Source organism: Mobula hypostoma, chromosome 2, assembly GCF_963921235.1.
Source record: "Mobula hypostoma chromosome 2, sMobHyp1.1, whole genome shotgun sequence".
NCBI classification, from domain to species: Eukaryota; Metazoa; Chordata; class Chondrichthyes; order Myliobatiformes; family Myliobatidae; genus Mobula; species Mobula hypostoma.
In genome coordinates this window covers 222,850,131-222,872,414 of record NC_086098.1, presented here as the reverse complement: position 1 = coordinate 222,872,414, position 22,284 = coordinate 222,850,131, and the positions used below count along the sequence as shown (strand labels likewise).

General features: G+C 42.8%; 1 protein-coding gene across 1 annotated transcript in view; it reads left to right on the top strand.

Annotated features, from left to right (window-relative positions):
• LOC134336900 (synaptonemal complex protein 2-like) overlaps positions 1–22,284 on the top strand; it is a 293,594-nt gene that overhangs the window by 214,332 nt on the left and 56,978 nt on the right. The window contains exon 25 of the mRNA XM_063031521.1: positions 13,364–13,552. Within this exon, the coding sequence (XP_062887591.1) occupies positions 13,364–13,552 (189 nt within the window). The remainder of the gene's footprint in view (positions 1–13,363; positions 13,553–22,284) is intronic.

The window sequence follows — 22,284 nt, the reverse complement described above, 5'->3', positions numbered from 1 at the left end:
GAAGATTAGATTTGTCACCTAAGATATTCGAAAACTTCTACAGATGTACCATGGAGAGCATTCTGACAGGCTATATCACTGTCTGATATGGGAGGTGGGGGTGGGGGGTGGTGCTACTGCACGGGATTGAAAGAAGCTACAGAAAGTTGTAAAATTTGTTAGCTCCAACTTGAGTACTAGCCTTTGTAGTATCCAAGACATCTTCAAGGAGCAGCACCTCAGAAAGGTGGCGTCCGTTATTAAGGATCCCCATCACCCTGGGCCTGCCCTCTTTTCATTGTTACTATCAGGAAGGAGGTACAGAAGCCTGAAGGCACCCATAGAGATTCAGGAACAGCTTCTTCCCCTCTGCCATCCGATTCCTAAATGGACATTGAATCCATGAGCACAACCTCACATTTTTTATTATTTCTGTTTTTTGTACTGTTTTTAATTTAACTATTTAATATACATATATACTTAATGCAATTGATTTTTTTTCTGTATTATCATGTATTGCATTGCACTACTGCCACTAAGTTAGCAAATTTCATGACGTGCTGGTGATATTAAACTTGATTCTGATTTATATAATGCATATTACAAACTACAAAGGTTACCGACACTGATCTCTGTGGTACACCAATTGTTATAGATTTTCGGACAGAGAAGCACCCATACACCATTATCCCTGCCTCCTTACCAAACTAGTTTTGGATCTAGTTCACCACATGTCTCTGTTATCTTGTGACTTAATCTTCTGGACCTGCCTTCATCAGTTTTCTTATTTACTTATACAAAACAAACTGAAATCAGATTTGTGAGAAATGATCTTCCCTTTACAAAGTTGTGCTGACTTATCCTAATCAATCCCTGCCTTTTCAGATGAATATAAATACGGTTTTTCAGAATTTTTTCCAACTACTTTGCTCCCAGTGATGTAAAGCTTACTAGTCTGTAATTTCCAGTTTACCTCTACTGCCCTTTATGAATAAAAGAACAACATTAGCTTTCCTCCATTCTTCTGGTAACTCTCTCAAGGCAAGCAAATAAGCAAAATTTTCTTCAAATCCCCAACAATTTCCTCAGTTGCTTTCTATAGCATTCTGGGATAGATCCTGTTAGGCCCTGGGGATTTATCCACCCCAATATGTACCAATATTTCTATCACTTACTCTTTCCTAATATAAACATTACATGCCTTAGTTATACAGAGCAACATGTGCCATACTATATAGTATGGGTGCTCTTGTTTCAGGAAGCATATTGTTGTTTTGTATGGCAAGTGCCGGGAGGGCAGACACAAATCTGTCCGTTCAAGAGCTGAGGTTGGATCAATCTTCGTCTGGCACCTTGTCCACAGCTGTTCCAACGTGGATGGCCCTGAGTTGACATTGCCTGATGGAGTCCTTGAAGCACACAATCCTCCACTTGACGTCAACATGTTGTTTCAGGTCATGGAAGAAGGAAGCATATGATTGCATTGGAAACAGATCAGAAAGGTTTATTAGACTAATGCCTGAAATGGGCGAGCTGTCTGTTGAAGAAAATAGATACAGTAGATTATGAGAACACTCAGTCCTCGTTTATTGTCATTTAGAAATGCACGCATGCATTAAGAAATGATACAATGTTCCTCCAGAGTGATATCACAGAAAAACAGGACAAACCAAAGACTTACACTGACAGAACCACATAATTATAACATATAGTTACAGCAGTGCAAAACAATACCATAATTTGATAAAGAATAGACCATGGGCACGGTAAACAAAAAAGTATCGAAGTCCCAAGTCGATCGACTCCTGAGTCCCCGATAGCAGGCGGCAAAGGTAGAAACTCCCTGCTATAAACCTCCAGGTACCGACAACTGCCAATATATTGGAAGCACCCGACCACAGCTGACACTGAGTCCATCCATCCGAAAATTTCAAGCTTCCGACCAGCCCCTCCAATACAGCCTCCCAAGCGCCATCCTCTGCTGAGCGCCTTCGACCCCGCCCAGCCGCCGAAACAAGCAAAGCCAAGGATTTGGGGCCTTCTCCTCCAGAGATTCCGGACCACACAGTAACAGCGGCAGTGAAGCAGGCATTTCAGAAGTTTCTCCAAATGTTCCTCCGTACTGTCACGTCTGTCTCCATCAAATCAGAATTGTGCAAAGTCCCCTACTTAACAAATAACAGACATCACCACTGAAGTGGCCGCGCGCGCTGCGTCACGCCGCCATCTTCTCCTCCTCTCTAATTCATCCATTGGAGTTAGAAGATTAGGAAGCTTGACATGGATGCCTACAGTAAGCCAGAGAGTATGAACATGAGAAAGAGAGAATCACTGTCTGTCTGGGAAATGCAAGAGAGTCAAATTCACGAGGGAGTGAATTGCCATTACTCAGTACTATTAGTCCTTGCCAAAACATTACAGTATAGATCTGTCCTCAGCAAAGGCCTTACCTTTGTCCCCCTCCACCCACACTTCACTGTGTTCCACACCTGCCATACCACTGAATCTTCTTCCATCACTTCCATCTCTGTGCCCATATCTTTGTCAAGAATTCCACACCCTGTACTGATAACCCCCTTCTCCCATCTCCAACCCTCTCCTCTTCTTTGACACCTTGCTCTGCCTCTCTGCCTGCTCTTAGGTCTTTTCATCTTGAATTGACAACAAAATATCAACCAGCTCGACTTAAGCACACCAGTCTACTCCTCAAACCTTACCTCCTCTGAATGCACTGCCCTCCATTCTGCACCAATCCCAACTTATCATCAAACTTGTAACTAAAAAGGGTGCTATTGTAGTGTAGTGGATGGACCTCTACCTTGCTGAGGCCAGGCAACACCTCTCAGACACCTCCTCATACTTAGCCCTTCAAGGGGACTCCACTCTGGACCATCAGAAAACTGTATCCAATACCATCACTGACTTCATCAACTCTGGAGAACTCCCATTCACTGATGCCAGACTCGTAGTTCCCTTACCCTGCACACTCGCTTCTACCTCCTACCCAAGATGCACATACCTGACTGTCAAGGTAGGCCTATTGTTTCTGCCTGCTCCTGCCATGCTGAGCTTGTGTCCTCATATTTCAACTCCATTCTATCCCCTTTGGTTCAGTCCCTTCCAACCTACATCCACAGCACTTCTCATGCTCTTCATCTCATCATTGGGGACCTGAGTCACCTCAATCACAATCTATTCCAGCTGCTACCATCCGGGAAATGGTACTGCAGCATTTTGTTTTGAAAAAGGAGGAGAAAATTATAAGACAAGACAGTCAACATGGATTTATAAAAGGGAAATATTATATCTGTTGGAATTTTTTGAGATTGTAACAAGCAGAACTCTTGATACACAGTTGGATTTTCAGAAGGCCTTTGATATAAAGATTATACAGCAAAATTAGAGCACCTGTTAATTGAAGGTAATAAGCCCAGCGCATCTGTAGTTGTGAACTTCCCATGATTCAGGACATTTAGAAAGACAGGTGTGTAACTGGGTACCAGAGTCACCCAACTACAATCTATTCCAGCTGCTACCATCCAGGAAACAGTACCGTAGCATAAAAGTCAGGACCAAAAGGCTCTGGGACAGCTTCTTTCACCAGGCCATCAGACTGATTAACTCACGCTGATTTGAGTGTGTTCTATGTTACATTGTCTGTTCTATTTATTATAAATCATTATAAATTACTATGCTTGCACATTGCACATTTAGACAGAGACGTGACATAAAGATTTTTACTCCTCATGTACGTGAAGGATGTAAGAAATAAAGTCAATTCAATTCAATACTCAAACAACAGGAATTCTGCAGATGCTGGAAATTCAAGCAACACACATCAAGGTTGCTGGTGAACGCAGCAGGCCAGGCAGCATCTGTAGGAAGAGGTGCAGTCGACATTTCAGGCCGAGACTCTTCGTCAGGACTAACTGAAGGAAGAGTGAGTAAGGGATTTGAAAGTTGGAGGGGGAGGGGGAGATCCAAAATGATAGGAGAAGACAGGAGGGGGAGGGATAGAGCCAAGAGCTGGACAGGTGATAGGCAAAAGGGGATACGAGAGGATCATGAGACAGGAGGTCCGGGAAGAAAGGCAAGGGGGTACCCAGAGGATGGGCAAGAGGTATATTCAGAGGGACAGAGGGAGAAAAAGGAGAGTGAGAGAAAGAATGTGTGCATAAAAATAAGTAACAGATGGGGTACGAGGGGGAGGTGGGGCCTTAGCAGAAGTTAGAGAAGTCAATGTTCATGCCATCAGGTTGGAGGCTACCCAGACGGAATATAAGGTGTTGTTCCTCCAACCTGAGTGTGGCTTCATCTTTACAGTAGAGGAGGCCGTGGATAGACATGTCAGAATGGGAATGGGATGTGGAATTAAAATGTGTGGCCACTGGGAGATCCTGCTTTCATACCTCGACACGGTTTTATCACCCCTTGTTCAATCCCTTCTGACCTATGTTCGTGACACTTCTCACGCTCTTAAACTTTTCGATGATTTTAAGTTCCCTGGCCCCCACCGCTTTATTTTCACCATGGATGTCCAGTCCTTATATACTTCCATCCCCCATCAGGATGGTCTCAAAGCTCTACGCTTCTTTTTGGATTCCAGACCTAATCAGTTCCCCTTTACCACCACTCTGCTCCGTCTAGCGGAATTAGTCCTTACTCTTAATAATTTCTCCTTTGGCTCCTCCCACTTCCTCCAAACTAAAGGTGTAGCTATGGGCACCCATATGGGTCCTAGCTATGCCTGCCTTTTTGTTGGCTTTGTGGAACAATCTATGTTCCGTGCCTATTCTGGTATCTGTCCCCCACTTTTCCTTCGCTACATCGACGACTGCATTGGCGCTGCTTCCTGCACGCGTGCAGAACTCGTTGACTTTATTAACTTTGCCTCCAACTTTCACCCTGCCCTCAAGTTTACCTGGTCCATTTCCGACACCTCCCTCCCCTTTCTAGATCTTTCTGTCTCTGTCTCTGGAGACAGCTTATCCACTGATGTCTACTATAAGCCTACTGACTCTCACAGCTATCTGGACTATTCCTCTTCTCACCCTGTCTCTTGCAAAAACGCCATCCCCTTCTCGCAATTCCTCCGTCTCCGCCGCATCTGCTCTCAGGATGAGGCTTTTCATTCTAGGACGAGGGAGATGTCTTCCTTTTTTAAAGAAAGGGGCTTCCCTTCCTCCACTATCAGCTCTGCTCTTAAACGCATCTCCCCCATTTCACGTACGTCTGCTCTCACTCCATCCTCCCGCCACCCCGCTAGGAATAGGATTCCCCTGGTCCTCACCTACCACCCCACCAGCCTCCGGGTCCAACATATTATTCTCCGTAACTTCCGCCACCTCCAACGGGATCCCACCACTAAGCACATCTTTCCCTCCCCCCCCCCCGCATTCCGCAAGGATCGCTCCCTACGCAACTCCCTTGTCCATTCGTCCCCCCCATCCCTCCCCACTGATCTCCCTCCTGGCACTTATCCGTGTAAGCGGAACAAGTGCTACACATGCCCTTACACTTCCTCCTTTACCACCATTCAGGGCCCCAAACAGTCCTTCCAGGTGAGGCAACACTTCACCTGTGAGTCGACTGGGGTGATATACTGCATCCGGTGCTCCTGATGTGGCCTTTTATATATTGGCGAGACCCGACGCAGACTGGGAGACCGCTTTGCTGAACATCTATGCTCTGTCCGCCAGAGAAAGCAGGATCTCCCAGTGGCCACACATTTTAATTCCACATCCTATTCCCATTCTGACATGTCTATCCACAGCCTCCTCTGCTGTAAAGATGAAGCCACACTCAGGTTGGAGGAACAACATCTTATATTCCGTCTGGGTAGCCTCCAACCTGATGGCATGAACATCGACTTCTCTAACTTCCGCTAAGGTCCCACCCCCCCCCGTACCCCATTTGTTACTTATTATTATGCACACATTCTTTCTCTCACTCTCCTTTTTCTCCCTCTGTCCCTCTGAATATACCTCTTGCCCATCCTCTGGGTCCCCCCCCCGCCCTTGTCTTTCTTCCCGGACCTCCTGTCCCATGATCCTCTCGTATCCCCTTTTGCCTATCACCTGTCCAGCTCTTGGCTCTATCCCTCCCCCTCCTGTCTTCTCCTATCATTTTGGATCTCCCCCTCCCCCTCCAACTTTCAAATCCCTTACTCACTCTTCCTTCAGTTAGTCCTGACGAAGGGTCTCGGCCTGAACTGTCGACTGCACCTCTTCCTACAGATGCTGCCTGGCCTGCTGCGTTCACCAGCAACTTTGATGTGTGTTGCTCAATTCAATACTCACTAACTTTAAATTCCCTGGTCTTAACTGCCTCATTTTCACCATGGATGTCCTACTACTATGTCGACTCAGGCCTAGGGGGCCGGCATCAGGCATGATGACGGACTTTCCACTTCTCCCTTTCCCTCATCAGTGTGTTCCGTTCATCTACATTAGCCACGCCGCTGTCTTCTAGGAGCTTGTTGACCATAGTCTTGGGAGGGCGCCCAGGGTTCATCCTCCCGTACTTGGGCTCCTATATGATGACTAGGCTGGCAAGTAGATTAGGGTGGTGCAGACAGTGCCCCACTAGTTGCAGTCTTCTCGCCTCGATTTTAGTGGTGAGCGTCGGTAGGTTGTTATAGAGCTCGACGTTTGTCATGTGCTGTTGCCAACTCACGTCAAGAGCCATCCGGAGCATTCGCGTATAGCAACCATCTAGACTTTCGCATCATCTTGATGAGTATCTACGTCTCGCATCCATACGTGAGAATGGACTCAATGACTGCTATAAAAATCCTCTTTTTAAGCCCTCTGGTCAGGTTCGACTTCCAGATTTCCTTCATGTCGTTCATAGCCCTCCACGCCAGCACCTTCCGTATCTTTATGTCCTTCTCCAAATTCATCATTCTTGACCTGAGGTACTTGCAGTCAAAGACTTTCTTAATGGTATCATTCTCTACGATCTTGAGAGTACCTTTGTCACAGTTAAACACCATGTACTCTGTGGATGTCCAGTCCCTACAACCATCCATCAAGAAGGCCTTAAAGCTCTCCGCTTCTCTGTCAATAAAAGAATCACCCAGTTCCGTTTCACCACCACCCTCCTCCATCTGACAGAACTGGTCCTGACCCAAACAAATTTCCTTTGGCTTCTCCCACTTTCACCAGACTTGAGGGGTAACCACGGACCCCAGCTATGCCAACCCTTTGCTGGTAGTGCTTCCCAATTTTTTCTCCAACACCTTGATGACCATATTGCTGCTACTTCATACACCCATGCTGAGCTTGTCAATTTCATCAATTTTGCCTCTAACTTCCACCCTGCCTTAAATTCACTTGGTCCATTTCTGATACCTCCCTCCCCTTTCTCGATCTCTCTGTCTCTATATCTGGAGATAAACTCTCTGCTGGCCTCGTTCATAAACCTGTGAATACCCATGGTTATCTTGACTCTACCTTTCCCACCCTGTCTCCTGTAAAAATACTAATCCCTTTTCTCAGATCCTTCATCTCCACCACATCTATTCCCAGGTTGCTACTTTCCTTTCCAGGATATCAGAGGTGGCCTCCTTCTAAAAAGAACAGGGTTTCCCTTTCTTCACCATTGATGTTTGCTTGTATCGACTCCACGCTCACCCCATCTTCCTGCTGCCTAAAACCCCATGAGCCTCCACATCCAACACATCATTCTCCATAACTTCCATTATCACCAAATATATCTTTACCTTCCCCACCCCCGCACTTTCCGCAGAGATTGCTCCCTCGGTGATTTCCTTGTTCATTCATGTCTTCCAGCAGTCTCCTTCCGGCACATAGCTCTGCAAGCAGCCCAAGTGCTACACCTACCCATTCACCTCCTCACTCACTTGCAGGACACCAAACTGTCCTTCCAGGTGAGGCAGCACTTCACCTGCAAATCTACTGGGGCTGTCTATTGTGTTTGTTGCTCTCGATGTGGTCTCACACTGGTGAGACCCATTGCAAATTGGGGGACTGCTTTGTCGAGCACCTCTGTTCTTTTTGCCAAAAGCTTATCTTCCCGGTGGCCAAACATTTTAAGTCTTATTCTCATTCAAATTCCAACTTGTTGGTCTATACCCTACTCTTGTTCCACAATGAGGGCACCCTCAGGACGGAGGAGCATCACCTTGTATTCCATCTGGGTAGCCTCCAACCTGATGGCATGAATATCAATTTCTCCTTCTGGTTAAGAAACAATTCCCTCCCCCTCCCCTCTTCTATAGGTGTAATCCTGAGGGATGGTGGCAGATGAAGATGGTAAGTGAGTAGACTGATGTGATGGGTAATCTTGAAGGGACTAATAAACCAGGCCAAGAGCTTTTGGAAGCCGGTGTGCAGGGGCAGACAAGTGAACAGTCGAACATTATCCCCAGGCTGGAGTAATCAGTTTTGGCACCGACAGTGGTTAGCCTGGCAGCTAGGATGACCCTCCATGTCCACTTCCAAGCATTCTGGCATCTGTCCAGGGCCCTGCACACTAGACATCCACCATTGGTTCCTCTGTGGGGAACAATATGGGTTGGTAGTCATGAAGTACTTCAAAGGATGACAAACCTGTGACAGAAGGAGGTGTGTAGATTGTCGGACAGCTCAGCTCAGAACAGATACTTCTTCCATGTGAATGGGTTAGAGATAGCAAAGCATTTCAGAAACTTCTGCACTTGCTGATTAGTTCTCTTCGACTGACCGTTGGTCTATGGATGAAGGCCAGAGGTTCTATTGGTCAGTCCATATCAAGAAGGGCTTGGTGTTTCCCTTCAGCCAACGTCTCCATTTCTCCAAATCCCATTTCATGGCAAGTGGCTCCCTGTTTCCTACTCCATAATGGCGCTGTATAGAGTTGAATTTGCATGAGAAGAAGGCACAAGGGTGTGTCTTCTCATCTGGTCCTTACTGCGAAAGAATGGCCCCAGCACCCACATCAGATGCATCCACTTCTACCTCAAAAGGTTCAGAGGGATTCAGATGGCAGTGAATGGGAGCAGTGGTGAGGGGTCTCTTGAGCTCCTCAAAAGTGTGGCCCGTGGCAACAGAACAGGTTATCCTTGAGGTAGGTGTTTTTGAGAGGGAAGTGAGAGGGGTGGCGATTTGGCTGTAGTTCTTCATGAAATAGCGGGAGAAGTTGTAGCTGTAGCTGTTTGATGGAGCACAGTCTGGGCTATTCAACTTCCTTTGTCGCCAAAGTTATGCTTTGGAGTGAAAGGACACAACCCAGGAAGGAAATAACTAAATAACGTGTAGAACTAGTATTTCTCTAACTTGCGGTACAAATCGTTTTTGAGGAGACACTGAAGGGCTGAATGGACATGAAAGATGTGGTCTTGGGGATTCTTGGAGAAGATGCGGATGTCGTTGAGGTAGACCTGTGTAGCATATCTTGTTGATGGAGGCTTAGAAAACTGCTGGACTGTTGGAAAGTCCAAAAGGCAGCACTGAATATTCATAGTGGCCAGTGGGTGTTATGAATGCTGTCTTTCACTCATCCCCACAGTGGATGGGGATCAGGTTGTATGCACATTGTAGATCCATTTTCCCAAATTAGTAAAGAAACAGTGGTAACAGTTTTCTTTGATATAGTATAAGCTTTATGGTATGTTTTAGACACAAGATTTGCTGCTTAAACTGGAAAAGATGGGAATAGGTAGAATGTTCAATTGGGTTTTTAAAATTTTTCATGATAGGAAGATACATATCATTTGTCCATCGTGTAATGATAAGAACCACGCTAATCATCCACGATTTGTAGGGGCTGGACTGGTCTGTGAGTACGTAGTCAACTGGAGAGGTGAATCTATGCTGGAAAAATTCTTTGGCAGTGTGGACAAAAGATGGTAGCCACATTGGGTTGGAGGTCTATGGCTTAGGATTTCCTGGCCAACTCAAATCACTTCGCTGCAATTGTCCTTCCTGCCTCATGTGTCACTGCACTCTTATGTTTAAACTGTAAAAGGTGGGAAAAGTACCACTCAACTCAATCTTGGCCGATATGTTCCCATCAGTCTGGGTTGATGGCAAAGGTTTTCAGTGAAGTTTTCGGAGTGACTTTATAGCTGTTTACTTTTGCGTACGTGGGAGTGCTTTTCTTTCTGTAGTTTGCCATAAAGCAGTCTTTTAGGCAGCCCACAGTGAAACATATGAACTACATGGCCTGCCCAGTATAACTGAGACTGCAGAATATGATGCTGATGCCTATGTTGTTCTCTCTGAAGGCATCAGTCAACATGGCAGGAAATAGCATTGGTGCCAAGATACGGCCCTGCTTCACTGCGTTTGTGAAGCAAAGAGATCAGATGTCTCACCATGGTCCTGAACTCTGGATTGCATACCATCATGGAATTGCTACGCCATGGTGATGAATTTGCTTGGGCATCGGTACTTTGCTATGATCTTCCACAGTCCTCCGCTGATATAGCAAGGGAATGGGTCAGTGTTTTGCTCCTAACATTTCTCTTGCAGCAAACGCCATGTTGATAGTCCCACGCTCTTTCCAGAATTCATACTGGCTCTCTGGCAGGAGTCCCTGATAAAGGTGTGATGTGAGACAGTTGAGAAGAAGCGTGGCAAAGATCTTGCCTGCAATAGACAGCAAAGATATTCCCTGATGGTTGTCACAGGATTGTCAGGTTCCTTTTTGCTTATACAGGTGGTTGATGGATGCATCTTTAAATTCATCTAGAATCATCTGTTGCTGCTACATGAGTTGGAAGAGCTGATGGAACTTTTCTGTTAGCATTGCACCACCTTCTTTGTAGACAATGTTCCCCCTAAGGCGTGTGTGGTATGCGCACACATCTTTTGCTACTAACGCACAAAGGAATTTGAACTGCATAAAAGGTTGTCACCCTCTACCTCATTGGCATGTTAAGTATATTTCACAATTGAACAAGCACGTTTTTCCAGTTTCTGATGCGGACAGTGTTGACAACAGGGTGTTTGCGAGTATTTGTCTGCAGATTTTAGAACTGGCTTATTTATACCGTTTTTATAGAAGAAATTGTGTGGGCACGTGGCCAAGTGGTTAAGGCATTGGACTAGCGACCTGAAGGTTGTGAGTTCGAGCCCCATCTGAGGCAACGTGTGTTGTGTCTTTGAGCAAGTGTTGTGTGTTGTGTCTTAATCGCACATTGCTCTGTGACGACACTGGTGCCAAGCTGTATGGGTCCTAATGCCCTTCCCTCGGACAACATTGGTGTCATGGAGAGGGGAGACTTGCAGCATGGGCAACTGCTGGTCTTCCATACAACCTTACCCAGGCCTGCGCCCTGGAGAGTGAAGACTTTCCAGGCGCAGATCCATGTTCTCACAAGACTAACAGATGCCTTTATTATAGAAGAAATTATTCAATGTGCAAAAAATGCACAGCACAAGATTTTTGCATACTAGTCCTTTCAAATTAGAGGGAACATTACTTGTAGGCCTCAGCTGGTATTGCGGATGATCCACACGCTTTACTGCTAGAGAGCTTAGTAGTTCAGTGGGGCTATATAATGTTGATGGTGCATCCAAGATTTTTTATGTGATAGGCAGGTACAAGTCAAAGTGGGAACAACATTCTCTAAGGAGCATCAGATTTAAAAAAAAGCGACTCCACAGGAAGTGTATGTAGCCCTCTCCTTTTTAATGTTATAATTAATAATATATTCTTAACTGTTGGCTCAGACTTTTCCAATGCTGATGATGGTGCACTGTGGAAGAAAGGTGTAGGTATAAATTATATAGTTAGGAAAACACAAGCAACTATTAGTGAAGTAGATGAATGGGGATGTTGGTTGGGGGTTTAAATTTTCTGTTGTAAAGACTCAGGTTATTTGTTTTTCTAAAAGGAACATTACAGCCACAAATTATCTCAAGTTATATGGTAAATCTCTTAAATAAGAATCAGCAGTAAAGGTTTTAGGTATCTAAATGGGCATAAGGCTAATAGATTTCTAGAGAAGTTCATTAGGTCGAAGCCATAGACATGGTCTATCTGGGCTTCAGTAAGGCATTTGATATGTTTTGCCAAGGTAGGCAGCTTTTGAAATTTAGGTCACATGGGATCCAGGGAGAGCTAATTAACTGGATCCACAAATAGTTTGAAGAAAGGAAACAGAGGGTGATTGTGGAAGTTTGCTTTTGGGACTGGAGGCTTGTGATTAGTAAAGTTCCCTAGAATTATTTGTCATATATTTTAATGATGTGGTTCAGAATATATAAGATGTGGTTAGTAAATTCATTAATGACGCTAAAATATAATGTCCTAGATAGTGAAGATTGTTATCAGGATTTACAGGTAAACTGGGCAAGTGGGCTGAAGAATGGCAATTAGAGTTTAATTTAACACAGTGCCAGATGTTGCATTTTCAGGAAGTCAACTGAGAATACGATCTTCACAGTGAATGGTAAGTCCCTTGTGAGTGTTGTAGAACAGAATAACCTAGGAGTAGAAGTACATGGTTCCCTGAAAGTAGTATTGCAGGTAGACAGGTTGGTGAAGAATGATTATGACATGCTGAGGTTCCATCAGTCAGGGTATTGAATATAGAAGTTGAAATGTTGTGTTACAGTTGTAGAATACATTGCTGAGGCCAAGTATGGAATATTGCCACAAACGAGAAAATCTGCAGATGGTGGAAATCTGAGCAGCACACACAAAATGATGGAGGACCTCAACAGGCTAGGCAGCATCTATGGAAAAATGTACAATTGACGTTTCGGGCCAAAACCCTTTGGTTTATATGGAATATTTTGTTCAGTTTTGGTTATCCGGCTATTGGAGAGCTGTCATAAAGTTCAAATGTGTGCAGAAGAGGATAACAAGGATGTGGGACTAGAGGGACTGGGTTATAGAGGAAAGCTGAGCAGTTTGGAGAGTAAGAGAATGAGAAGTGATTTTTCAGATGTATATAAAATCATAAGAGATATGATTTACTGCACATAGTCTTTTTCCTAGTGTTGGGAAATCAAGAATTAAAAGATATATGTTTAAGGTAAGAGGAGAAAAATTTATTAGGAACCTGAGGGACAACTACTTCATCTAGGGCAGGGGTTCCCAACCTGTAGTTCATGGACCCTTCAGTTAATGGTACGGCTCTATGTTATATAAAAAAAGGTTGGAAACCCCTGATCTAGTGGGTAGTCAGTTTACAGATGGAGCTGCTAAAGGAAGTGGTTAGGTAGGTACATTAACAACATTTAGAGGGATGGGGGCCAAATGTGGGCAAGTACGACCAGCTTAGATGGGGAAAGTGGTTGACATGGACCATTTGACCCAAAGGACCTGTTTATATATTGCATGTATCTCTAATGGTCTTGGTTTCTCTGTGAGAATACTTAATCTGAATAATCATTTGACATTTTTAATCTCTGCTCAATTCTGCCCACAGGTTACTCCATTGTGTCCAGAAATAAACGAAAATGGTGAAAATGCTCAGCAAGAATTAGTTAAACTGGAGAATCCAGATGAAGATATCATTACAAATAAGAGTCAGTCTTCTGAGAATTCATTTGAAACTACAAGGTCACCAAACAACTTTATACTAAGTTCTATATTGAGCAAGAAAGCAACTGCTGAGGTCTGTATAATATCACATTCTCTTGCGTTCTTTATATTTAATTTTTCTCTCTGGCACCTCTCACCAGGCCATGTGTTCCTTGTTAGTTCTAGCCTTTTGCTATTGTGCATCCTCTGGCTGATCAAAGTACTGAGTCTGATGAGAGTAGTTGGCACCTACTTAACAGCCAAGCCCCAGTTATACTAACCAACATTAGAGTGTCTCAGCATTTTTGCTGTGCAATATTAAGCACTACTTCAGTACAGATGCATTTAAGGAAATACTGTATGTTATGTTGAATGCAGAAAAAGGATAGCAAACATTGACTGATATCAGAAACAAAATCAATGAATACCTATGTGTCCCAGAACCATAATCCAAAGGAAAAATCAATTTATCAGTGAGAGTCAAAGTAGATTTATAGAGAATATTTGTGCCTGATAAACCTGAAAGGACTAATGTATTGAGGGGTGTGGAGGAAGTGGAAAATTATGCATGCTTAGAGATGAACTTCCACAAGGCAGTTACTAAATTCTAAACTGACGTTGAACTTTGTATAACCAAAGGCAATTCATTGCCCTTCCAAGGAAGCTGGCTAAATCTACAGAAAACAGGGATAAATGCTTTGGCTCAAGAGGCTTTGACAGAAGAGGCTGAGTCTAGGTTGAGATTTCTGTCAAGTTTCTGTTTCTTTCTTAGTGTCTAATTAGAGCAATGAGAATGTATTCCAGGTTACTATACATGTACAGGCTATCTAGAGGAGAGGCCATACTGGCTCTCATACTAGGCAATAAACCTGGTCAGATGACAGATCTCTTGGTGGATGAGCATTTCAGAGACAGTGACCCCAATTCCCTAACCTTTAGCATAGACTTGTAGCCTTGCCAGAAATAGAAGCAGGTATTAAATTGTGGAAGGTAAATTATGATACTGTTAAGTAGGAACCTGGGAGCGGAAAATGGGAACAGATGTACTCAGGAAAATAAACAACATGCTAAAGGTTAAGGAGTTGTGGTCACTGTGTCTAAAGTGCTCATCCCCCAAGAGATCTATCATCTGACCAGGTTCATTGCCTAGTATGAGATCCAGTATGCATCTCCTCTAGATGACTTGTACACAACAGAAATGCAGAAATTGTTTAGGGATCCCTTGCATGGGGTTCTGGATAGGTTTGTCCCATTGGAGCGGGGAAAGGATGGAGGGCAAGAGATGTAGAACGTCTCATCAAGAGGAAGAAAGAAGCATACTTGAGGTTTAGGAAGCAAGGATCAGACAAGGCAGCCAGGAAGGAACTGAAAGGGGAGTTAGGAAAGCAAGAAAGGGACTTGGCAAGTAGGATTAAGGAAAATCCCAAAGCGTCTTTCACATATATGAAGAAAGGAGGAAGACTAGAGTGATCACTGATCAGGGAAAAAAGGAAATGTGCCTTGAATTGGAGGTACAGGAAGTCGTTAATGAATACTTTGCTGGAATATGTTGAGTTTAAGAAAGGAGGTGTGCTGGAACTTTTGAGAAAAATTAGGATAGATTAGTCCCTGGAGCTGGATGGAATATATCCCATGTTACAACAGGATGCAAATCAAGAAATCACTGCACCTTTGATGATGATCTTTCCATCCTCACTGACTGCGTGAGTAGTACCAGAGGATTGGAGTGTGGAAATTGATCAAGGAAAGTAATAGGGATCATCCTAGGAATTATTGTCCAGTGATTCTTATGTCACTGGTGGGGAGACTGCTGGAGAGGATTCATAAAGAATGGATTTATGTGCATTTGGAGGAACATGGTCTGATTAGGAATAATCAGCATGTCTTTGAGAGGAGCAGGTCATGCCTCATGAGCCTGATTGAATTCTTTGAGGAAGTGACAAAACAAATTGATGAAGATTAATGTGGTTGTTGTATATGGATTTTAGTAAGGCGTTCGACAAGGGTTCCTATGATAATCTCATTCAGAAAGCAAGGAGGCATGCAATCTTGGGAAACTTTCCCAAAAAGGTAAGAGGTGGTAGTAGATGGAACATTTTCTGCCTGGAGGTCGGTGACTAGTGTTATTCCACAGGGATCTGTTCTGGGACCCCTGCTCCTGGTAATGTTTACAAATGACTTGTGTCACGTGTCCAGCAACAATGAATATATAATTGAATCAGGTTTTATAAACAAACATAAACATTTATTAAACTCTGCTCAACAATAGTGAAAAATATTCAAGCGACTAACTTAACCAGAAGTTAACTGCTATACGGCAACTCTGGAACAGTTCTTAAAGTGGTAAATTTGAGTCCAAGTAAGGAGAGACAGTCAGTAAGGAGAGACTTTCTCTGGAAACGGATTTCTTCGAAGACGTAACGTTACTGCTGATCCTGTCCAAAGAATTCACGACAAAGGAAATAAAACAGCTTAAAGGAACTGACATTTTTCCTGGATGGTGAACACTGCACAAACCTCAAACACCAGGAAATCTGCAGATGCTGGAATTTCAAGCAACACACATAAAACATGCTGTTGAACACAGCAGGCCAGGCAGCATCTATAGGAAGAGGTACAGTCGACGTTTCAGGCCGAGACCCTTCGTCAGGACACAAACCTTCCTGATCTTGCAGGAGTTATCTTAGATGCAGGCCACTATTCCTGAACGAAGGTTCAATAAGGTCAATTCTTCATAAAACCCCCGAACGACACCAACTTTACTCAATCCTTCATTCCCATACTTTAGTAAGGTCTTCACTCTCCAATACTAGACTGTAAAGGTAAATCAAAGGTGCAACACACAAAAACTGGCAGCGATTGGCAAAACTGCTGACACAACGTTTCTGTACTTTACAATAGAAAGTAAAACTCCACTTTAAAATGAAACTGCGTCATGAGACAAATACATAGCATAACAGAGTAACTGACGAATTAGACAACAAACCAACTGCATGCCAACAGGGGTTTCCCCTTTAAATACCTGTTGGGAACACCTCATCACGTGACTCCACACTGGTGGGAAAATTACATCACCCCACCATCACAAGACCATTATATCATGCTCACAAAATACTCAATTACGTCATGGTCCTAAGACAGTCACAAGATACCCACGAGGTATGTTACACTTGGAAGAGGAAGGGTAATTTAGTAAGTTTGTATATGACACGAAGGTTAGTAGTGTTGTGAATGGTGTAGAAGATTCTCATAGGTTACAACTAAACATTGTTCGGATACAGAGCTGGGTTGAGAAGTGGAAGGAGTTCAATCCAGAAAAATATGAGGTGATGTACTTAGGAAGGTTGAACTTGAAGGCAGATTAAAGGGTTAATGACAGGGTTCTTAGCAATGTGGAACTGCAAAAAGGAAGAAATAATAATGGTAACCCTCTCATCATAGGCTCGTAATGAGTTAGCTATTACTGTGAATATAAACTAACAACAACATAACGCTACAATGCATGGGAATAACAATGAAAGTGTCATTACCAGTAAATAGGTGTAGGATGGATATGATTCAGATACACATAAAACATAAAAGTGATCGTTTTTTTGTAAGGGAAAATAACACAATCACCTGTATGAATACTGATACACCCATGCAAATTTACTGTTTGCTAGGAAACAGTAACTTAGCTTAAAACAATAAAAACATAGATTGAAATTGTATGGCATAATATTTTAAACTATAACAAACAAAACAAAGAAAAGGGCCCATCACATATATCTTAGTCTATAACGTGCATGTAATTGTTGGAGCTTATTGTCACATAATCATAACAGTTTGCTTCACTCATTTACTCACAATACCGAAGCAGATCTGCACTGAAAAAAAAAGAGTCCAAGCTCAAAAAATATCCACGCAACATCAAAGGAAAAAGACGTTGAATTTTCTCCTATGTCATGTGCTAGTGAGCTAACTGAAAGTTATCTGCACTTTCTCCGTGAGACCACAGTCTGCACAAGAATTTTCTGGCATCTATATTTGTCCTTCCAAATTGGTTTTGTGAGTGTTTCACCATGTTCTTTCGCTCTGTTTGGTGTCCGTGTCCATTTCCATTCTCCTTTTTTTGCAAAACTCCATCGATCCCACACACTCTGTAGAAAATGGCTACCCCCTCCTGTTTTTTTTCCCTCCAGACATCTTACTGACAAAAATGTTAACAAGACAAATCTTATTGGCTACTTACAACAAGCCTAACTTAATAAACTGAATTTTAATTTTAAATTGCAAAATGAAATACTCAATTGTATAATGTAATTAAAGGAACATTTTCTTTTATATAGATTTGCATTGAGAAAATCTGTAGAAAATAAAATAAAATGCCCAACAGCTTAACAGTATTAATGAAATAAAACATGGTCTTGAACCAGAGTATTATATAATAATAAATAAATAAACAATAAATATTGAAAATATGAGATGAAGAGTCCTTGAAAGTGAGTCCATAGGTTGTGGGACCATTTCCATGATGGGGACAAGTGAAGTTGAGTGAAGTTATCCCCTTTTGTTCAAGAGCCTGATGGCTGAGGGGTAAATAAGAAGTTGAGAAAAAGGTGGTTGTTTTGGCACCACTCAACCAGATTTTTAATCACCTTCATATATGTTGATTTGTCACCACCTTCGATTCGGCCTATGATAGTGGTGTCGTTAGAAAACTTGAATATAGGTTATTAGTTTGGCAGAACATCATGGTCAAATGGCCTGCTCTATAAAGGTCAGGTTGAGTGAGAATATAAACAAGTGATTACTCTCAAGTATTTATGCTGGGACGAGAGCTGTTCATAAATGCCCTTAATAGTGAGGTAGAAAGACTCATACAACATTGGTAATGATATGATGATAGGCAACATTTTAAGCAGTGTAGATGGAAGCACAAATAACTGAGGGAAATCAATGGAAAAGAATGAATAGGCAAAAACATAGAAAGACCACATACCTCAGGCTTAAAACTGAAAGAAACTACTATTCGGTATGTGGTAAAAACATAGTGGGTCCATGCATATTGATAATTAAGTTGTCATGGAGCGGTAAAGAAAGTAAACAAAAATTCAAATGGAATGCTGGTATTCATTGGATATGAAGTTTGCTATCTCAGCATAAATAACAAAGTAGGTCAAACCTAGAATGATGTGAGTAGTCTTGGGTAATGCATCAGGTTTAGTATCACTGGCATATGTCATGAAATTTGGTAACTTAGTGGCAGCAGTACAATGCAATACATGATGATATAGAGGAAAAAATAAGTAAGTCAATTGCTGTAAGTATATATATCATGAACAACTAGCTCAAGTCTTTAGCTGAGAAGATCCTTCCGGAGACACAAGCCGGTTTTAGCCCATCACATGGAGCAATCGACATGATCTTCACAATGCGACAACTACAAGAAAAATGTCGTGAACAACTTCAACCTTTGTACATGGCATTCATTGACCTCACCAAAGCCTTTGACTCAGTATCAAGGGAACTACTGTGGGATGTCCTATCCACCTATGGATGCCCTGAAAAGTACTTTCGAATCCTGAGACTCCTCCACGATGGCATGCTTGCCACAGTCATGGTCAGCAACAGTAACTGTGAGCCTTTTCAAGTTAGATCAGGAGTAAAACAGGGATGCATAATTTCTCCAACTTTGTTCACCATCTTCATTGCGACAATCATCCACATTATCAAGGATGACCTACCCCCAGGAATCGAAATTGTCTACAGAACAGATGGCAGACTTTTCAATCTTGCCCGTCTCAAGTCCAAAACGAAGACATCCACGAGTTCCCTCATTGAGCTCCATTACGCAGATGACAACAGTGTTGCAGCTCTTTCAGAAAACCACCTACAACAGATTCGGACTGCCTTCAACCATGCATACACGAAACTTGGACTTACCATCAATTCCAAGAAGACTCAGATCATCTATCAACCGTCACCAATTGAGACAAATTGGATAGAACCATCAATTCAACTTGTCGAAACAATCCTGGAAAATGTGGACCACTTTCCGTATCTTGGAAGTCACCTCTCCTCCAATGTCAACCTTAATGACAAGATCCAACATCGTCTTAAATGCGCTGGAACAGCTTTTGAACGTCTCCGAACAAGAGTTTTTCATGATCGTGACATCCAAACAGACACCAAAATGTAGTGTACAAAGCAGTGGTAATCCCAAAATTCCTGTATGCATCAGAAGCCTGGACAACATACCAACAACATCTGAAGGCACTTGAAAAGTTCCATCAACACTGTCTTCGAAACATCTTAAATATCAGCTGGGAAGCTAGAAGAACCAACGTCAGTGTGCTAAATGAAGCAAAAACAACAAGCATTGAAGCATACGTCATCAAGAACCAACTAAGATGGAGCAGTCATGTTGTTCGGATGAAAGACGAACGTCTGCCGAAACAAATCTTCTACTCCCAGCTTAAAGAAGGCAAACGTAAAAGAGGTGGACAACAGAAGAGATTCAAAGACGTCTTAAAAGGCAACATGAAGAAATGTAACATCGACATCAACAATTGAGAAACCAATACCAAGGACAGGAAACTCTGGCAAGCCATCATCCGAGAAGGAACAGCAACTTTCGAAGCCAACAGATGTGCAGAATTAGAAGAAAAGAGAAGAAAATGGAAAGAGAGGCAGCAACAACCAAAGCCCGATCTGCCATCTGGAACTACCTGTCCTGAATGCGGAAGAACTTTCAGAGCCAAGCTTGGTCTTATAAGCCACTTGAGAGCCCATAAGTAGATCAACAGAACGAAGACCATCATCCTCGACCTCGAGGGATAGCCACGATGACGATGATATATAATAATATAAGTGAGGTAGAAATAATGAAAGTGAAGTAGTATTCATGGGTTCAATGCCCATTTAAGAATTGGACGAGCGATGGGAAGAAGTTTTTCCTGAATCGCTGGGTGTGTGTCTTGAGGCTTCTGTACCTCTTTCCTAACAGTAACAATGAGAAAAAGGCATGTCCTGGGTGATGGGGGTCCTTAATGATGGACGCTGCCTTTCTCAGACACCACTCCTTGAAGATGTCTTGGATACTATGAAGGGTAGTACCCAAGATGGAGCTGACTAATTTTACAACTTTCTGTAGCTTTTTCACAATCCTGTGCAGTAGCCCCCACCCCCATACCAGACAGGGATGCAGCCTGTCAGAATGCTCTCTACAGCACATACGTAGAAGTTTTCGAGTGTCTTTGGTGACAAACCAAACCCCTCATACCAAATCCCCTCAGACTCCTCCTTTATAGCTGCATCAATATGTTGGAACCAGGCTAGATCCTCAAGGATCTTGACACCCAGAAATTTGATATGAGGTAAATTTCCGCTTGTGGGAGATTGTGAAACTAAGGGCAACTGTTTCATATAAAGGATCAATATTCTAAGGCAGAGATGAGGTAAAATATTTCCTTTCAGATGATTAAATGTCCTTGTAACTCCCTTCCTCAAAAGGCAATGGAAATAATCTTTGGATATTTAAGACAGACATGGATAAATTATTGATAAGCATGATTGTAATAGGTTACTGGGAGTATACAGTATGGGCTACAGTCAAGAGATAGAGGTTAGATGCAAGAAGATAGAAGACAAATATAATCAGTCATGATCTTATTTGAATGGTGTAACAAGCACAGGGGGCCTAATGGCCATCCTGACTTCAATTATTTATGCTTAAATTCATGCTCCCTGATCCTCAACACCCACCCTGAGGAAATAGCTTCTCAACAAAAACCCGTCGATCTCTTTAGTATTTGTGGTTCTAACATTTAAGTGTCATTCATTATTTGGGGCACTCCTCTGTTTTCATGGATGGTTGCAAAGAAAAAGAATGCCAGGATGTATAATACAGGTATATACATTTCTCTGACATTAAATGTACCTTTGAACAACCTCTATTCAACGTAACATGCTTTCACAATGAAGTCTGTAACTAACTTCACTATACTAAAGATTCAGCCTTTTGGGTGGTGCTCTGGTTCTTGCAGGATAGCACCTCTGGACCTGTGGAGTAGTATCAGGTTTGGCAGGTGTTGTGTCAAAGACAACTTGCTGTGTTGAAGGTGTCATGTTGCTGTTAGTGACATGATCCTCACTGAGAGGTAATTCCAGTGGCTGTAAGGTGCCAGTTTTGTTGCTTGTAGTCGACTCAGATGTGTTCTTTGGCTGAGCATCCAGTATCTGGTCCACATGATGTCTCCGTGTATGATCTCCAAAATTCACTGTGTATATCTGTAGTTGGATTCTTATAGCTATCCTACCAGGTGTCCACTTATCTTCTTGGTAACCACATGCCAAGACTTTCTATTCAGCCTTGAAGCTCCTTGCTGCTTCACTTGGCAACTGACTGAACTGTTTACTTTGTACTTCCCTCCTTTGATCTGGTTTCAGGAGATCTATCTGAGATCTCAGATTCCTGCTCATGTACAGCAGTGCAGGTGCTTGATTTGTCATCGCATGAACAGAGTTCTGATATACAAAAAGGAAATTGTACTGTAGAGAAATGTCCTCCTTGTCCATAATTTTAATGGACTTCTTGAAGGTTGGGATAAACCTTTCAGCTAACCCATTTGTTGCTCGGCGCAGCAGAGCTGATTTCAAATGTTTGATGCCATTTTTCTTCATGAATAGTCTGAACTCTTCTGACGTGTATTGTGGTCTGTTCTCACTCAAAATTTGTTCAGGTAGGCTATTTCAGGCAAAGATGGTCCTCAGAGCAGGAACAGTCTTTTCTGATGTGGTATGACCTTCGGCCACTTCAAAGGAGCATCCACAGCAATCAGAAAC